This window comes from Mercenaria mercenaria, chromosome 4 (genome assembly GCF_021730395.1).
Source record: "Mercenaria mercenaria strain notata chromosome 4, MADL_Memer_1, whole genome shotgun sequence".
NCBI lineage: Eukaryota > Metazoa > Mollusca > Bivalvia > Venerida > Veneridae > Mercenaria > Mercenaria mercenaria.
Genome location: NC_069364.1, coordinates 80948507 through 80968741, shown reverse-complemented (window position 1 = coordinate 80968741; position 20235 = coordinate 80948507). Strand labels below are relative to the sequence as shown.

The window sequence follows — 20235 nt, the reverse complement described above, 5'->3', positions numbered from 1 at the left end:
TGATATAAAATCTGAAATCAAATGCGATATTAAGATGTACATTTTATAAAATTATTTTTGTTCTCTATAGACCCTGGAAATTAGTGGTTGGATCCGAGTGATGCATGGCCAGCCAAACAGGTCAGAGGAACCACAGCTTGCCCTCTTTGCTACATGCTGTCCCTTTGGCCCTCTGTCTCTGATGGACTTACCTTCAAGGGAATTAACTTTCAAGTCAAAGCACAAAATGGATTTCTCTCCCCTGTCGATGGATAACAGGTAGCCAGTTTATATAGATAACTGCATTTTAATTCTTAAACTGAATATACTTTATTTCTTGTGACCAAGGCAGTGCAAGTCAATAATACTCAAGTTTTAATGCCAGAGTTTGAAATTTATCCTTTAATTCATGCACACAACACGTCTAGTTTAAAGGTTGTTATAATTTTTCACAACATAGATGATTATTTACCTAATTAGTTTGGAATATACTATTTTATTTTGAAATTTAACAACATTCCATAAGTAACACACAAATAAAGATTTTTTTTGAATATGAATACAAGCTTGATATACAGTGTAATTAAAAAGTGTCCCTATGTGTTTCCAAAAGCATTCTCTGTATATTTTCTAGAGTAGAAAAACATATGGTTTATCTTTGAGATTTAAATTTGGGGTATCTGCAATAAGCCCAACATTGTCTTACATACCCTTGTAATTAATATATCATCATGATCAACAATTACAGTCCTCCTTTCAAACATTCACTATAATGATCATAATTTTGCATTACTACATGGTTATTCATGAATGCATTTGAAGCGAAAGCAGATACCTTAATTGCTAATCCCATGACATGCCTATTAACCGATTGACTTTAAGGTTTGGACAAGGTCACGATCACTACAAAACCTCACTATAAACACTATATCTGAACATCCAAACAACTTTCGTGACCAGAATCCATTTTTGATATCAAATATGAACGAAAATGTAACTGGAGTGATTGTTGGTGAAATTAGATGTATATACGTATAGTAGTCCTGTACATAGCGTATACGATGCTGTTATTTGGTCTTTGACATTTATTAACTGTCAGTCTACCAGAAAGAATCATATATACCCAAAAGTGTCTTAAATCAAACAAAGGAGACATAACACTTAAGAAGCTTTTCTGTTTTATTCACGGAATGTAACAGGCCAGAGCTATTGTCACACACAACATTTACCGTTTTGCTCGATGGTTTCAAGTAAATAGTTTATATCATGCAATTTCTTAATGATCCAGACCACCTTCGTTGAAAACTTATGGCTAGCTTAGATTAATATTTTCTTGGATTATGAAGTATTGTGGCACCTAAGTCAACAAATTCAAAGATCGGTAATAGTGTCAGCAAGTAAAAAAAAAAGGGGGACATATCTGGGGCTGATGATAAAAGAACATAAAACAGATGCTGATCCAAACTTTGAAGAATAAAAATGAATTGGTGGACTGTTTGTAATTTATTTGCCACTTCTCATGATTTATTAATGTTTCAAATGTTTGGTTTTCTCTTGAGTCATATTTTTGTGCTACGACTTTTCGTGTAATGTTTTATATAAAAGACATTTCAGAATTGAAATGGTATAACATAACAGTGAAACACTCTGAATTGATCATTAGGTATACAGAATATCTCATCAGACATCAGTGCACTCCTAAGTTACTAGTTGTGGGGGTGGGGGGGGTCTTATTACCTTCAGTATTTCAGTACTGTTGAAAGACAGTCACATGTTAACCCTTACCCTGATAAATTTCTATAATGAACTTCTCCACCTTTCAATTTGGACAGTACCATTAACTACCGTATTAATGCATACCAAAAAGATACAGACTGAAAGACATACAGTGTAGATCATAATCAGACTGCATAGATGTGCAGGCTGATCATGATCTACACTGGTCGCAAAGGCAGAATCAATATACACGGTGTGTGATAATTAATTAGGGTTATGCCCTTGTGAAATCATTCCCTATGCATATAACCTCTTTGCATTGTTTAGATATAGTAAAACTTGGTTTTGCTATATACTATTTCTTAATTACTCAAGTTATCAATATTCTATGACCTTTAACATTTGATAACTCACGTTTGATCATTTTTGTGACTTTTGACCTTGGGACTTAAAAGCAGTAACTGTTGCTTTTTTGTTATGTAAGTTAAAATCTCTCATATGAAAAAAGATATTTATAACAGGTGAACAAAATCTGTGCAAGTCACCACTGTCAGCTGTAGCAAGGATTTTCGCTTCAAGTGCAGCTAATAGGAATTTAATTTGATAAATTAGTTTTTTTAGCAAAGAGGTTTAAAGAGTCACGACCTTGGCACTTAAATGTGAGTTTCTGAAAAAAGGACGTAAGACTAAACTGCTAGTTTAGGTTACATAATAATCACAGCATAAGAATGCATGTTATTGTATTGTATGGGGAAATGTACCTATTACTTAAAAAACAGAATTTGTCATTGAAAACAAAATGTCATTTTATTGAAATTTGATCATAAAAATGGCCGTAGAAGGAGCGAAATGTCTTTGATGTAAGAATTTGTGTTTTAGCATGTTTAAATGCAAATAGTTTGGGATATTCTATTTTATTTTGAAATTTAACAACATTCCATAAGTAAGGCACAAATAAAGAATTTTTTTGATATGAAAACAAGCTTGATATACAGTGTAACCTGCATTAGTTGTCACCTGTAGATGTTGTGACCTGCTTAGAAAGGTCATCTTTTGGTCTGACCATTGGAATTCCCTATAAAATTAAGCTTTATATAGTGTGACCCTGTCTAACGTGGTCATTGGCCAGCCAAAAGTTCATCAAAATGCACTATAACGGTTGCTTTAAAAAAACAGTATTTACGTACATTATAAATATAATGAAGTTTTAAACGGATTTGATGCTCTACATTTACAACCTGGATATAGTGGTCACCTGGATATAGTGGTCACCTGTCTATAGTGGTCGCCTGTATATAATGGTCTCTTCCAGTCATTTCCTTTGGCAGCTGCTATAAACTTGTTAGACTGTATAATATACTTCCCAACAATTGTAATAAAATTAGTCAGTTTTAAGTTCATATGTTAGTAATTTGAAAAGAAAGTGATATGTTAAAAAGGTTATAAAAGGAAATGGTGCAAGTAACACACACCCGTATTTATCTGTATTTTAATAATTTGTCAAAAGTATTACAAGTGATATAAATATCGCTATGCTAATTTGGATTGCGATATTTTTTCATAAATTTTAATGGCGCCAAATGTAAAATCTGACCTACGTTTTGCGGCATGATATGTACATTAGTGGTTGAAAAAAATTGTACAGTCATTTCTCCATTACTTTGATGATATGTTTAGTTGCAATATGATATCATATGGGCTGTCATAAAGTACCCTGTTATTATTGCCTGATACGTTTATTAGGCATTTTTTTGGCTCAAAAATTATTTTCTACCCGACTAAATTTCAAAAATTTTATTTTTTGAAATAGTAATTTAGGTAAAATACACATTCGAGCTTGATTTAAATATTAAATTGATGGTCACTAGGGCATAATCTTTTCACGTAACCTCATCCACGTATATATTTATGTGGAAATATATAGAAATCTAACCGCATATAAGTATAGGATAGACAACGAGTGCCGTTGTCTACGGGATATATACAACGAGCAAAGCGAGTTGTATATATCCCGTAGACAACGGCACGAGTTGTCTATCCGACTTAGACCACGTGACATAAAAACTGCAATTATTGAAAACTCTCCCACGCGTTCTATAGAAATTAGGATTAACGTGTTTTTATAAGAGTAATATCATCTTTGTACTGTTAGCGCTTAATTGTCAGTAGGGCATATGAAAGAATGCAGGTTATTTGTATAAATTCAGTTTTACTCAAATACTGGATTTACTAAGATTTAACGTTCATTAACACTTTGAGTCATTTGCAATCACAAAATTAATGCTAAACAGTTAAGTATGGATTTCTCAAAAATACTAAAAATTGGACTGCATGCTGAACAATTAGTTTTTGTGAGGAGTTTGCATGTTGGCGAAACACGATGACAGATACGTTGATTCGTTGATTCAAGATGATGCCAGGTTATTTATTTATTTATTTATTTAGTTAGTTCTTTTTTATTTGTTTACTTTGTTTATCAGGATATAGTTAGTGCGTAGATGCTCGTAGGACTACGAATACCTTTTACTATATCGCGCCCTTCTTGTAAGAATGATGTAGTTGTTTTACTTTCTAACTGGGCCAAGTTGTTCGAAACTTTAACGGACTGTAATTTAGTTTAGTTTAGTTTATACTAATTTCTTTTAGCTCGATTTTGATGAAAGCTTTAACTGTTTAAGCTTATTGTAACCACTCTCGAGTCCGTTTCCTATGAAAACTAGTACTGGGGTCATATGAAAAGTCATGGTCGTGACCCCAATGATGCTCGAACCCACGACCACTGCATTAAGCTGTTAAACTAACCGCCTGTTAAATTTCTATTTATGATACTAGTCTTGATGGGTGGGAAACACTAGTATGATGTTTTAATTTTACTGTAAAGATGGTTTAGTGTTTATAATCCTTAACAAGTGCATTTGATTTTCTAAGTTTTCTAAACTGTCGAAATCTACTGATAAAGTCAATCGACCGTTAACTCAATCGCCTGTTAAAGTTTCGAACAACTGGATCCAGTTGATTGCAAATGTAAGGATCGTGCTGACATGTCTTTTTTATAACAAGTGAACATAAAAAGTTACAACTGTTGGAAACGTTTCAGTGAATGTGTAAATTACGTTTTTACCCAGTTGGTTCTACACTACAAATATGTAGTTTATTGTAATTCATTTTTATTGATATCTAATAACATGGGGTCATTTTTACAATATTAATATTTAGACATTGTCAACTGAATTTACCTCCAAGTCAGTCTTATTTTTTATCCCATTGATAACTGGTGAGAATATTGCAAGGTCATTTAACTCCGGCGTTAGCCTGTATTGTTAGATGGTAAATTGGCACGAAATTCACGTGTTTTTGCCAAAGTTTCCCCCGATATATATACAACGCTACTGTTGTATATGAAATATAGACGGGTACAAGTCTGCTTTGCGATTGGCTATTTACGGATTATCGTGGTCTAATATAGGATAATTGTTTTGTGTATAACAAAATAGACTCTCATAAATTACATTTATAAATAAGCCAGGAAAAAAACAGAACCATTTACTCCCACTATATTTTCATGCATAATGTGGGAATTTAAAGTTTCATTCTTCAGACGAAATGAACTCATTAAGTTGTAATACTATACAAAAGGATATTACTTTCTTTAAAATACAGGGGGGATGGATGGGTTGGGGGTGGCATGAAATTTACTTTCAGAGGAAAACCCATATTCAAGATCCATACAAGCTTCTGTAATATAATTGAGGCTGGGTTAGTATAACACTTGTTTACAGTGACTGGAAACTGTTTAACAAGTTATAACCTCATGCTGAATTAGTGTGATTACTTTTTTCAGGGGACGTATGATGTTTGGCTACGGCGACCGGGAACTGGCCGGCAAATCTGGTTATGACCTCATACATCCAGATGATCTCAACTACTTTTCTGCCGCACACGGAGAATGTAAGTACAGAAGAACACAGTGCGAAAAGCATGTGTCTATTTTGCAATAAGATGTTCGAAGTTTCAAAATGAGTTGGATTTCTCAAATATTTGAACTACTGCAAAATCATTTAATAATGTGGTCATGAAATTTTGTGGTTTCCTGCAAAACTGGAAATATTACTGGGACAAGAAGTCATGGATTTTAAATGTTAAAGATACCATATGGGAACTCTACTTATTCATTGGGATTAATTTCGGGGACTCACGCCACTGCAAAATCCCCAAAATTTAGTTATTCTTAATTCTAACATGACCAGCTAATAACCTACAGCAAAATCTATCTCGGGTTATTTTGCAATAAACCGACCTTGAACTATTTTGTGCACACACTGTGTTTTGGCTATGCACGCAGTTGAAAATTACGTATGATGAAAATACTCCTCTGATTCTCGTTTAACGTTATTTGAAGTAAGTCATGTTAGAATCGAAATAATAAGTATCTAAATAAGGATTATCTTAGAATAACCCTCATTTGTCATTCTTATGCGTAGAATATTCATACGCACAGGAACTCCAAACTCGGGTTATTCTACGAAAATATTAATGAATTCAGTGGATCACATTTTTCTATAGTTCCTATTTATTCATACCAATACTTAAATATTATACTGTCAAGTTTTTACATTATTTCAATGATATTGTAGAAATAGTTGTGTGTTGAGTGTGCAAGTAAAAGTTTTTGCAAGTATTGAAAATTCACTTTCAAGTTAGTTTAAAGCATGTACCAAGTGATTGAGGATTTATCAGTTTTATTTATATGAAGTATATTTCAAATGATTATAGCAAATGTATCTTGGATAATAAAAGGAATTATTGTAAAATTTATTATTTTTGACCATTGCAGTAATAAAGACGGGTAGTGCTGGTTTAATTGCGTACCGCTGGTTGACGAAGGACTACCAGTGGGTGTGGCTACAGTCTAGTTGTAAGGTCATCTATAAAAACAGTAAACCAGACTTTGTAATCGCAACACATCGACAACTTACGTAAGCTTCATAGTTCACTTTATAATTTTAACTGAAATTAATGACTTTGAAAGACTAAAGTAGTATATTTTATTCATTATTGTATAACAAACAAAAATATTATGTCAATATATTCAGTAAATTCTCCTTTGCTTAAAAGCAAATTGCACAAATTCATGTGAGCTGTATTTCAATTGAGAATTAAAAAATTCTGATAACAGATATCCTGCTTTCCTAATTAAAGCAACTCATATTATGTTGTTTTAAACTTTTACTGATTTTTTTCTTTCTTTATTCTTTCTTTATTATTTTTATCTTTTCTTTGATATAGGGAAGACGAAGGGCAAGACTTGTTTCACAAGCGTGGAAATGAGTTTAAGTTGCCATATCCGTTACTTGACCTTGATATGTGCTCAGGATTTGACTTCCCAAATGACGACCTTGTCTCAAAAATGAAGGGCAACAGAAACAAAAAGCCAAAAACTCAAGTCAGAGACTTTCTCCAAAATAACAAAAAGCGTAAAAACGGAAAAGAGGGCATGAACGGATTTTACGGGACATATCCAGCAATAAATGGATACGAAAACAGTGAATACAAACCAGAGTTCTTGTACCATTATCCTAGTAATAACATTGGAATAGAGTCAGATTTGTTGTATAATCGGCCTCACACATACGGTTCATTAGGGGGATCGATGTACACGACCCCTGATCCCTACAGACTTGATATTGAAAAACATGGATACACAAATGGTTATTATCTAAGTGATACGCATAGACAATATCAACACACTTTATCGTATCATAGCAACAGCTATGCCGACCTTGTGACGCAAGGTTCAAAATATGGATATGGTTTAGACACATACAGTCTTGATTTAGCAAAGAAAGTTCATTACAATGAAGACTACGGCCGAGTAGACAATGATTTTAAAAAGTATAGTTATGATTACCGGCCAGACTGGTTAACACAAAGATTAAATGGTGGCCTGGAACCAGTGGACCTAAGATCATCGTCAATGTATGCTAGTTCATTGGAAACTGGAACCAGCTCTGCTCCTAACATATTCAAAGCTGATTCTTGCCAGAGTTATCTCCCCAACAAAGACTCCACTAAGGGAATTAACTCACATGAAGATATGAATTCTGTGAATGGAAATTTACAAACAATGAATCATAGTTCAGTGATCAAAAATATGTCTAGTCCAAGACCTTTGACTCAGAATCGTTGTTCGAGTGTTGAAAATTTGAACAGTCCAAATAATTATCATACGACACAACAACAACAACAACAGCGTGGAAATGTTATACACAATGGGTCAACTTGGTCACAATGTGTGAAAACTGGACAATCACTCAACCCAAGCCCAATAAGTAACCCACACTCGGACAGTGGGAATAGCCCTAAACATGGGTTAGACATTGGTGCCCGAGATATAAACAGAAATCATTTAACGGATAAAACTGAGGGACTTCACATCGGAGTAGAAAGCCCAATGACGGGGGCAACCCCAGCATCGGTCATACATTCGTCTGTGTCATACAAAAATATCCATGATAGGTAAGTTGTTCATTTTCCCCGTTGTTGTGTATGTGATACAGATAGGTATTATAACTGCAAATTTTACCATTGGTGCTGTTCTAATATTTTTCAAGCCTCCTGAAAAAGTTGTGGGAGTCATGTATCTGCATGAGAAGACTACCCTGATAATTTTGGCTGTGGTGATAAACTGTACAACATTTGAGCAACGCCATGAGAAAACCAACTTAGTGGGTTTGCGACCAGCATGGATCCAGACCAGCCTGCGCATCCGCGCAGTCTGGTCAGGATCCATGCTGTTCGCTAACAGTTTCTCTAATTGCAATAGGCTTTGAAAGCGAACAGCATCCGCACAGTCTGGTCAGGATCCATGCTGGTCGCAAACCCACTATGTTGGTTTTCTCATAGCGCGGCTCATTTATCAGTTGTGATAACTTTCTTTTTGCTGAATATCAGTAAGTTTTATTCCTTACAAGTTTTCTTTTAAAAAATGACAAGTTCATAGCGGTAGGTACGTGATAGATCAAAGTGCATTTTGTGGTGTTTTTTTTTTCTAAACATAACAAATTATAGATGAAATTGGACAAATCAGTGACTTCGCAAAAAAATTAGAACTATTTTGTACTCATAAAATAGTCTTTTTTGAATGCCAGCTATCATTTCCTAAGTTACAGTTCTTTGTTGACCAGTAACAAGCCACAGATCACATATAGAACATTAAAAATAGTATGTTCAAGCACCTGTGTAACAAACCATCTTGTTGATTAGATGGCATTTGTATCTACTGGCCACATGTCTACTGGCCACATTTCTAGTTGTACAGGATGTATACAGTCTGCATTTGATAATAGTTTAATAACGGTCTCCTAATCAATTCGAAAAGCAAAAATTTAATTTAAGTTGCATCATATTAAACTAAGATGCAAAAATATAATAGCGGTGGCCTGTGCTGCATATTTATTGAGCACAATAAAATGAAAATTGCTGCAGATTTCCATATAATTTGGTGTAATTTGTGTAAGAAATTTGAAAATTATAAATATTTTGAGATCTTTATTTTGCAAATGTCTTGATAAAATGCAGTCAGAGCTTTTATGACATTGGTATGCACGAGGGGAGTATTATAGTTTAATATTTGGTTAAAGTCTTCATATTGGTTGATATGAGAAAAAGCAGTTACATGTAAAGTTAAATGGGTACTTCGAAAGATTTTTGTACTAAAAATTAATTTGTGAGTAAATACTGTGGGGATGAATATACGGGAGTCTCAATCCAAGAAATTAAAGCTCAATGGACAGATGAAATCAGCATTACATATATTTTCTGGTTTGAATGCTTATGTTTAAATTGCAAATTACTGCACAATGAAACATGTTTTTCAGATCATGTGACAAGCAGCCATTGGTTGGTGGAATACCGGTACCCGTTGTAAAGTCACCGTGGATGCACCAGTTCCCAGCATCACATAACACATACTCAGAGTTCAAAGACCCCTGGACAGTCTCAACTAATGACATGTATGCCTATCAACGTACAACCCTGACCCATGCCCCAAAAATTGCCATTCCTTAATGAAAAGGGAACTAGAAATAAAACTGATTTTCATGGAGGATATGAATTTCAATCAATTTATTGAGAATTGAAAATTTATCAGAGTGAATCAGCTGAAAATATATAGTGCAGAAATTTTATTTTCTGTTATCTTAGGACATGACCATCAAAAAACATGAACTTGTTTTTGTTAAGTTATGGTAGACGGAGCCTTGATTGGATGTGCAAATTTAGAGGAAAACAGGGAAATGTCTGCCTTGTTTGAATCTCTTTGTATTATTGTCTCACTGTTTTGTTAGCGGAGAAAAAAAACTTTTTTGCTCAATCTATCTTAATGAGCAGTAAGTGATTTGTTGTTTTAATAGGTTATAGAATGGTGCTGCTTCAAAAAAGTCTTGAATTTTGAAAAACGAAGCTTTTACACTGTATATTGTCAGAGTGCATGAGTCAAGGATATGGTCCTTTTACACTGTATATTGTCAGTGTGCATGAGTCAAGGATATGGTCCTTTTACACTGTATATTGTCAGAGTGCATGAGTCAAAGATATGGTCACATGGGCAGTGGTGCATCTCAAAATCAGAGTTTAACTATTACACAGGCAATTGTCTTAGAAAAGTACAATCATTGTAGCATGAAATTTTCAAAAATATTTTAATGCTTTTACAAATTTCAGTAAGACATCTTAAAGATAAGGCAGTAATTACTTGAAAGATTTAATTTGGCCAATAGTTTACACAGGTGTCTCCTTGAATATGTAGCTACATACATCTGCTAAATTTAAAAATTTTGACAAAAAGAAATATATGGCCATTAGCCTTAAGGTAGTTCTGCGTGATTAGATTAAAATTTTCTCTACAATGCAGAATTTGATTAAGCTGTGATTTTTCAGAACTTAAGAATATACTTAGGAAATTCAGCAAATAAAAAAGATAGGGTCCTGTGCCTTTTTATTCAGGAGTTACCATTAATTTAAAAACCATTTCTGTATCTGTCTACGTTATCAAGATAAATGACGTTATGCCATTACTTCCGGTTTATCAAACATGCAGAACTACCTTAAATCTGCTGATACATATTATATCATATACACCTTTGTAAGATTGTATAGAAGATCTCTTTTTGACATAGAATTTATTGTATAGATCTTAAAGCTATGATTCTGTTGCTTTGCTTTCATTTACTTTTCATGAACTTAAAGGTGTGCCCCTCCAACCCTTCATTTACAAGAAGAGGTGTCTGTTGGTTTTCATTCAATAACTGTAGAAAACTTGGGCCTATAGATGTTAAACTAAATAGGATGATTGTCAGTAGAGATTCCATTGTTCCTTCTTGAATAAGTGGTTCGGGTCAGGGGTCAAAGGTCAAGGTCACAACAAAAACAGTTTAAGGTCAATAACCCCTTAAGCCTAAAACTCAAACTTCATACCAGTAGGATGGTAGCCTGTGGTGTCTATTGTTTGGGAGTCAGTGAGTCACAATAACCAGTCCAAAATGCTTTCCATTTGCTTGGGCCTGTGGCTGTTCCTCTTAATTTGGTGATGGCCTGTTGTCAGTAGGCATCCCATAAAGATTTTAGAGTTGGTAGATTACAGTTCAAGGTCATAGTTACCTTGAGACTGAAGATTGCTTACAATCAAAATTTCAAGGATGTTTTGGCCTTATGTGGTCATAAAATAACCCTTACTGTATTTAAGAATCAGTAGGTCAAAGTTCAAGGTCACAGATACCTTGTGGCTGAAAACAGTCCCAAATCAATAACTGGATAATGCTATGACCAATGACTGTCACTGACTTATGACTGTCAAACTTCATAGAGTGATTGTCTGTTGTCATGTTGGCCCAAATTGTTTTAGGAGTCATTAGGTCAATAGTCAAGCTAAAAGATACTTTAGGACTGAAAATGTGTTTTGATAACATGCCAAAAAAAGTTGGGTTTATTAATTTCGAACCTCATAGAGTTATGACCTTTTATCAGTAGATGACCCTTTTTGATTTTTGGGGGTAAAAGGTCAAGGTCATAGCATGCTCAAGATTGAAATAACATACTCTGTTACTACAAACAGGCCATCTTTTTTCAAATAAGGGCTCTTGTTTGATTTTGTTATAAAGAAAGCACTATTTCTTTTAGTCTTAGGTTATCTCAACCTTGAATTTCATTTACACCTGTCACGTTTAGATAGAAAATGTGAAGCATTGTGTTAAAAAAGAACCATAAAGAGGAAAAAAAGTCATGAATGCCTCTTCCATTTGTGGATATTTAATAACGATGTATGGTAACTTATTTCTTTAGGTGAAATAAGAAATGAGTGTAAAACATTGAAATGAACAGATTTTTGTATGAAGCTGAAGAAGATTAAAAAGAAAGTCTATAAACATTCCGACTCAGCATGATTTGTCAAAATCATATTGTAAATTTGTTTAAAAAGTGTAGAATATCACATTCTGATACACTATGAAAGTTTAATTGATGTATATGCCAAAAAGAAAATATATGTATTATAGAATTAGAAATTATATTTATTTTAGATGAAGATTATGATAATGATGTTTTGTTTATATTTTGGCATTTTAACACTGAATTGTGTAATTGTGCAATACAGAACTGTAAATATGATTTTGAATTCCATTTAAAGAATTTAGCTGGAAAATATTGTTGTATTCAGTGTTTTCTTCTTTGGAGTTTTTCTTCACAAAACTCTGTTGTGATAAAAAAAAGTCTGTTGTAAAACATGTTAGCTACATGTCCACTTTGATAACAAGGCTTAAAGTTGGAGACCATTTTCTGAAAGTCGCTTCACCATTTGTCATTTTGCCAGACTGATCTCAATATCAGTAGATCAGGGTTCAAGGTTATAAAACCAGAGTTTGTAGACCAGTTGCATAATTCCATCATCTGATTGACCAGTGCAGAACTCAGTCTTGAAATGGACCAATGGCAAGGCTACACTTAGACTGGTCTCCACTCTCAGCTTTTGGAGCTTGGACCAATCACAAAGATTTTTTCCTAGCAAATTTTCATTTGCTGTAGCCTCCTAAATTTTGTTATGATCAAAGGGACTTTGTCATGCCATTTTCACAACAAATAAATATACATTTTGTATCAGAATAGTATAAAAAAAGTCATAAATGATTTCAGATTCAAGCTTATATATTTGTTGTCCATTTCAAGGAATAGCTGAAATTTTGCTGGTTTTCATCAAACTTTGTAGGTGTTTTTGTTTTGTTTTGATTTTTTAAAAAAAATATTTCTTGAAACATATGGATTTGAATTTGCAAGTACTTTACAAAGGAATGGGATACTTTGTCAATTTAAAAAAAATTGAAATGAATCTTTAGGCAAGTCCCTTTAACATTGAATGGAAAATGAGTATCATTTGAGTACAAAATCAGTCATTTGTGAAATTAAAAAAGCATGCTATTAATTTCATTGTACATGTTCACATACAGTCAGCTTCACCCTGACAATGTCAGCAAAATAGAATGTTTATTTTTAGACATCTTAGCAAAAAATTGTCTTTTGGTTCGTGTAAATCAATGGCACTGTTTATGTATGTCCAGCATCCTTTATAATTAAATACAGCTGTTTGAACTTTCATTATTTTTTAGCATTCAGTACAAGACAAACATCAATTTAAAGATCTCAGTAAGTATTTTCAAAGATGTTGAAGGTACCATTTGAAGTATGAAGGTTAAAAAATGACTGATTCTCAGTGTTCATTTTCACATTTTTTTTGTCTTACAGAAAAATTTCAAAATAATAAGATTGATGAGAAAAAAGGCTAATAGAATTTTTTTTGAAATCATCAAAGTTGCGTCTATGGGCATAATTAAACTTGTGTTTTGACCCTTTATCTCACTGACCTACAAACTATGCTTTTTTTGGAATAGGAATTGTAAAATAAAAACTGTATATTGCTGACCAATTTGCATGTTTTGAAATAGTGAGACTTACTATGAAATCAATAAAGTTGACAGGTAATAGTATATATTTTCTGAAATACGGTATTTATAAAAATTCACACCACTTCAGTTTTAGATCTTTAATCCATTAAATGTTTAATCCTTTCAGTTTTATTGAGAAATAAATGAGAAATCGCCGGAAAAAGAGGCCATTATGAATTATGAAAATCAAAATGAAATATCCTGCATTTAACCAGGATTCTATTTATTTACTCTCCTGAAAATGGAATGTTTACTGCATTTACTTATCACGTTAAAACTTGTCAAAGCTTTGTTGTTGTTGTTGCTATCTGCTAAACAGAGATGTACCTCCTCCACCTTCGTACACACATTCTTAACCCTTTGGCACATATTCGTCAGAGTTCTGTGTCTAAAAATCACACTTGAATTTTCAGTTTCTGGCATCTACCAATACTGCTGAAACTTCTCCTAACCTTTGGTAGTAGTTGGAGCTACACTCGTGAAAAGTTTTATCAAATTTCACTCAAATTTTGTAAAACTGTTACAAAAACAAATTAGTAAGACTTTTTTTATAATATTCATGATAAAAAGCCCAGCTCCTAGATTGCAAAAATTACAATTGTGTAATATGCTTTGGCCAAAACTTGCTGTTTAAAAAACTGTCAGATTAATTCTGTTCTTTTTTTTTCAAAGATTATAGTGCCCAAAACATTTCCATTGTCTCTATTCAAATTGACAAACTACAAAAACTGCAGCTTTACAGGGGAAACAAATTAAAATTGTCTCAAAGTCATGCAAAAAGCCCGAGTTCCAAAACTGTCAGAAAATGTAATTTAGTCTTCCAGCTAATATAAAAATTGCTTAAGTTGCAGTGTGTGGCAGAATTGCTCTGTTTTTAGTTTTCCGCTAATGTAGATCAAGTTCATGTTTAATCAGTCTTTTCTGATTGGATAAGTATGCTACATGAATTCCCACATTTAATGATGAAAAAAGATAAATTACCCAAAAATGTAGGTTTGGCAATTTGAATGGTGACCATATATATGGCGAGCATACATATATTAAAATTTTGTACATGTTTCCAAAATTCTTGCCATCATATATACTTCCAAAATATTATGCCTGCATATTTTGTTAATGCGGCCTGTTTCAGAATTGTTCAAAATTCCAAGAAACATGGAATAAAATACGGTTCCACTGTAATTTAATCTATAATAACAACAGTCATTGCCTCTTCATGTAAATTTGTTGAACAATTTAAAATCAGGTTAATGTCCAACTACGTCTTTGTTTGAAACTTTATCTACAATAGAAGGTCTTTGCTGATGCTTCTAAGAGTCATTTTTTACCAATTATTATTAAAGAGAATGCATTTTCCTCTTATTTTCCATTTTAAGATTATTATTAGCTCCTATTTTGAAATGTGATTATTCTTAGTTTGATTTTTAAACTAGTTTGAGAATGTCATTAAACACCAAATTACAGACTGGTTAAAGATTATATTTATCTCCAAATTTCAGACTAGTTTCAAATTATATTTATATTCACTTTCAAGGTTGGATTGAGATAATATTTACCTCCAGTTTCCAAACTTCTGTAATGTTTAGGTTACAGTTTCTTTTGGTTTGATCTGAGAACTCCAATTCAACTATAATTACTACACTGACAAAAAAGTAGGAAAGTTTAAAATGCGTCAAACTAAGAAAAAATACTGTGAAATTCACATGATTCTTGTAAAAGTTCATTGAAAGTATAAACATCATTTGTTTTAGCCCATGCTCCATTATTTAATGTTCTTAAAATGCCATACTTGGTACTAGTATTTGAAAATAACACGAGAAAGACTTGAATACTATCAGCTGTATGATATTTGATTGTGCTTTGTCTCTGATTAAAACCTACAACACCAGCAGATGCTTGCATTTAGATTGCTATTTTGTACAATAGTTTAATCTGTTCCTGTATATTCTGTTATTTAACTGTCACTATGAATTATTGTTATTGTATATTTTTGTCAGGATCCAAAATATACCATTTGTTTCTCATTAAAAATGATATTAAATCTCAAACGATATAGCTGTTGTGTTACTTTAGTTTATTATACAACTAGTAGTTGTAGCTGCCCTACCTATACACGGGATGTTGATCCAGTGTCATCTGCATTTGCCTAAAACTTTTTAATACTAACTTATCCTGCAGAAAAATTGTATGCATTAACCTCCAGTGTTTTAATTAAAACTTGTCTTGATGCATAATTTGTTACTACCATAAACATTTTAAAGGTAAGCTTCCCTGTTGGATATTACATGCAAATGCATAAATCTGTTTACCTTGTCTTGTGAATGTGCCTACGTCTTGTAAAGTAAGCTTGTCTTGAAGCAAGTTCTATACAGTTGCCGTGAATATTTTAACCTAATTTTGTCTTGATGAATGATGTGATTTTTGCTTTCTACCTTTTAAAACGTTGCCATGAATCTGTCTTGACGAATGATATGATATTAGCCCTCAGACTTTTGAAATAAGCTTGTCTACACAAAAGATATATGCAGTTGCCTTGAATCTTTAGACTGAAACTTGCCTTCTTGAATGATGTAGAACTGCCTTCATCCTTTTGAAACAAGCTTGTCTACAGAAAAGCTGTTAGCAGTTGCCTTAAAGATTTTAACCTAAACTTCACTGGATGAATGATGTGGAATTGCCTTCAACCCTGTACAAAGTAAGCTTGTCTTCAGAAAAGTTATATGCAGATGCCTGAACCATTAAAAGTTGCATGTAATCTTTAAAAAACTTTGATTGCATTAAAGTTATATCTGATTGCCTTTTAATATTTTAACTAATCTTTGAATCATAATCCTGGAAAAAGGAAATTAATATGCATTTTTCTAATGTAAATTATTTTGTGTGCAGAAAAATTAAATTGCAGTTTCCTGGGACTGTTTGGAAAGTAAACTTGACTGGCACAGATATATATGTAGCTGCCTTGATCTTTTAGCCTGGACTTTACTTGAACGATAACTTTAAAGTTTCAGAAGTAAGCTTGCCTGGAGTAACGTATGCAGTTGCCAGTCAAGGTCAAGGCTGTCTGGAGGAACGTTATAAAGAGTTGCCTTTAAAACTAATTTTGACTTGAAAAACTTATTATAAAATATTAGAACCTTTTTAAATGTTATATTGATGGTAGGAATGTTATATGGCCTTAAATCTTTCAAGTAAAATTCACTTAATTAACATGAGTGATTTTATATGCAGTTGCCTAAAATCTTTTATAAGAGGAAAATTATGTATGCTTTTACTTCAAACTTGTTAAGTGTAATATTGATTTGAGGAAGGCTATATGCAGTAATCTTAACTGGAGGAAAGTTATATGCAGTTTGAACCTTTAAAACTTGAGGAAACTAACATGTTTAATGTCTGTCTAGAATAAAGTTACTTGCAGTTATACCTGGATCCATTCAAAACTAAGGTGGCAGGGGAGCGGTTTCATAGTTTGGCCCCGGTCGATTTTCTGTATAAACAGGACAGGGTAGATATAAAGGCATATCTATCTTACTGGTTATTTATCATTATTAATTATTTAATATATCTGGGGAATGAGGAACGGTTAATGATTCTACATGGCGGGTGTTTTAAAATTCCTAGCTCCGTACTTCCGGTTGAGGCTAAAACATAAACATCAGAACAAAAAGTCGGCCAGACGCTCGGCTGTCATCCATCCACATTTTTTTCAAGTGAAAATTAGGGAAATAAAGTGGTGGTTGGGAGACACATTCCACACCACCTGGGTATGCATCTATGTTCGCACTATACATATATGCTACGAAATTGGATTTAAAAATACAAAATGGATGAATGGCAGAGTTCAAAGTGAGGCCCGGTTAGGCTAATTTTGGTCTATAAAATTTGGGTGATTTGGCCAATTTTCACTACATCTGGCATGGAAAGCGACAGGTGCATAGGACCGGAGAGTCGTCTTTATGTAGTCTATAGTATCTGCAATAGTCCATAGCAGTTTCAAAGAAAAATAAGCAAAAACGAGATTTCTATGGATATTTCAACACTGGTACCCACACGTCAATGTGGAATTCGCGAATCTGCACTCCCCTGCCACCTTAAGGAAAATAGGCAAATTTTCAAACCACTCAAATATTGACTTTTTGCATGTATTTAAACCCATAACGGAATGAACTGCAGCCTATAGTGGTTTTTATTCATTTCTGAGTACTAAATTCGGCCTAGCGAGTCCCAAAATGGCAGTAGGTGGCCATATAATAATGAAGCTAAGGACCCCCAGCCTGTAGGATTCGTATCATAAAACGGCCAAAAGAAGAAATTAGTGCCTAGATAATGACTATTCATGCCATTTTATTTAAAAGCAACACCTGTGTCTATATCTAGCAATGCCATTAAGCTATATAATGGCTGGGGTGGCCCCAAATGATGGATGGGTGGCCTTTAAGGGGTGTCCCGATAGGATTAGTACGGTAATCTGCATTTGTATACCAAAATTATGTTAAAAGTACATGGTTTTAACATTTGAAAGGCTTTAAAATGTTAATATAGTGTGAAATTAACTTTAAAGGCAGTAAATAGTTTTTTGGGGTTACTTTGATTCAGAATGCAAATTTTGGCTGATTTTTGCGTGGAGGGTTGGGCACTTTTGTTGGCTTATTCACCGGCTATCTTGCAAGGTACGGCAACACTTTTTGTTCAGTTGATATCACTATAAGTGTCTTAGGATTCAGGACAGGTTACATTTTATTTTATTTAAACATCTTAAAAACTTAAGGTGGCAGGGGAGCGGTTTCATAGTTTGGCCCCGGTCGATTTTCTGTATAAACAGGACAGGGTAGATATAAAGGCATATCTATCTTACTGGTTATTTATCATTATTAATTATTTAATATATCTGGGGAATGAGGAACGGTTAATGATTCTACATGGCGGGTGTTTTAAAATTCCTAGCTCCGTACTTCCGGTTGAGGCTAAAACATAAACATCAGAACAAAAAGTCGGCCAGACGCTCGGCTATCATCCATCCACATTTTTTTCAAGTGAAAATTAGGGAAATAAAGTGGTGGTTGGGAGACACATTCCACACCACCTGGGTATGCATCTTTGTTCGCACTATACATATATGCTACGAAATTGGATTTAAAAATACAAAATGGATGAATGGCAGAGTTCAAAGTGAGGCCCGGTTAGGCTAATTTTGGTCTATAAAATTTGGGTGATTTGGCCAATTTTCACTACATCTGGCATGGAAAGCGACAGGTGCATAGGACCGGAGAGTCGTCTTTATGTAGTCTATAGTATCTGCAATAGTCCATAGTAGTTTCAAAGAAAAATAAGCAAAAACGAGATTTCTATGGATATTTCAACACTGGTACCCACACGTCAATGTGGAATTTGCGAATCTGCACTCCCCTGCCACCTAAACTTGAATGGATAAGCTATATGCAGGTACCTCAAACTTCCAAAAAGTTTATCCTGAGGTTAAAGTTACAGCTGACAATGAATAACTGGAGGAAAGCCCCAAGCCTCATAAACTAAGTTTTGCCGTTAGTGTATCATTATGAGCAACCAGAGTTTCGAGATATTGGTGCATAAGTTAAGTGCCTGCCATAAAACATTTAAACGCTTAAAATCGATGTACTGATTAAAAGCTTCTGTAATGATCAAAACATATGTTCCAATTGGTTATGAATAAGAAACTGCCTCAAGTGGGACATGGCGGGTGAAACATTAGCAAATAATGCCCGCCCGCTTAGCTCAATAGGGAGAGCGCAGATCTACGGATCACGAGGTCGTGAGTTCTCTGTGACGATTTGATATAAGACATTGTATCTGTAATCATCGTCCTCCTTGGGATATTTACGGAGAACAAGTGTGTACTGGTAAAGAATCCAGGAACACTGTTTAGGTTAACTGCCCGCCGTTACATTGAAAAACGGCGTTAAACCCAAAACAAACGAACAAACAAACAAAGAAGATGCAAATAATATGTTTATTATAAGTATGTTTATCTATAGAATGATGCTCTATCGCGCTGGTATTTTAAACTGGAGATATGTCACAGGTTGAAATCACATAGTTTCCATCCGCTATTTACCTTCAGATAAGATTATTTCTTTGCAAATTTTCCTAGAACCAAAATCAGTGAATACCAGCTAGTATCATAAAGAGGTAAGTCAAGATCACTGTTTACAAAGTCTGTCACAAAATTAAAGAAAGAATGTTTAAAGCCATTTGCATCCTGAAAGTTCAATGGAATCTCTTCCAGATAATCTGCCCTGTCTCACTTGAGTTTCTTATTCAGAACCAATTATAAGTTTGTGTGTGCGTGCGTGCGTGCGTGTTTTCCTTTTTCATATTTGTTTGCAAGAATATCTGGAATCATTAATATTCTTTTGTTTGAACACTCTTCTTTCTTTCTTGAATCAAATATATAACTTCACTTCTGTTTATCTAGAATTTCTCTGAAATCGAATTTACTATTTCACAACAAGCAGTAATAGATTTTTTTTATTTCTTTTATTTTATTTTGTTGTCAAAATGAATTCTACCACACACC

General features: G+C 33.7%; 1 protein-coding gene across 1 annotated transcript in view; it reads left to right on the top strand.

Moving 5' to 3' along the window:
* LOC128556480 (uncharacterized) overlaps positions 1-15736 on the top strand; it is a 71222-nt gene extending 55486 nt beyond the window's left edge. The window contains exons 7-11 of the mRNA XM_053541782.1: positions 71-258; positions 5537-5643; positions 6530-6671; positions 6982-8211; positions 9573-15736. Coding sequence (XP_053397757.1) covers positions 71-258; positions 5537-5643; positions 6530-6671; positions 6982-8211; positions 9573-9762 — 1857 coding nt within the window. The 3' untranslated portion in view covers positions 9763-15736. The remainder of the gene's footprint in view (positions 1-70; positions 259-5536; positions 5644-6529; positions 6672-6981; positions 8212-9572) is intronic.
* Positions 15737-20235: the final 4499 nt, after the last annotated feature.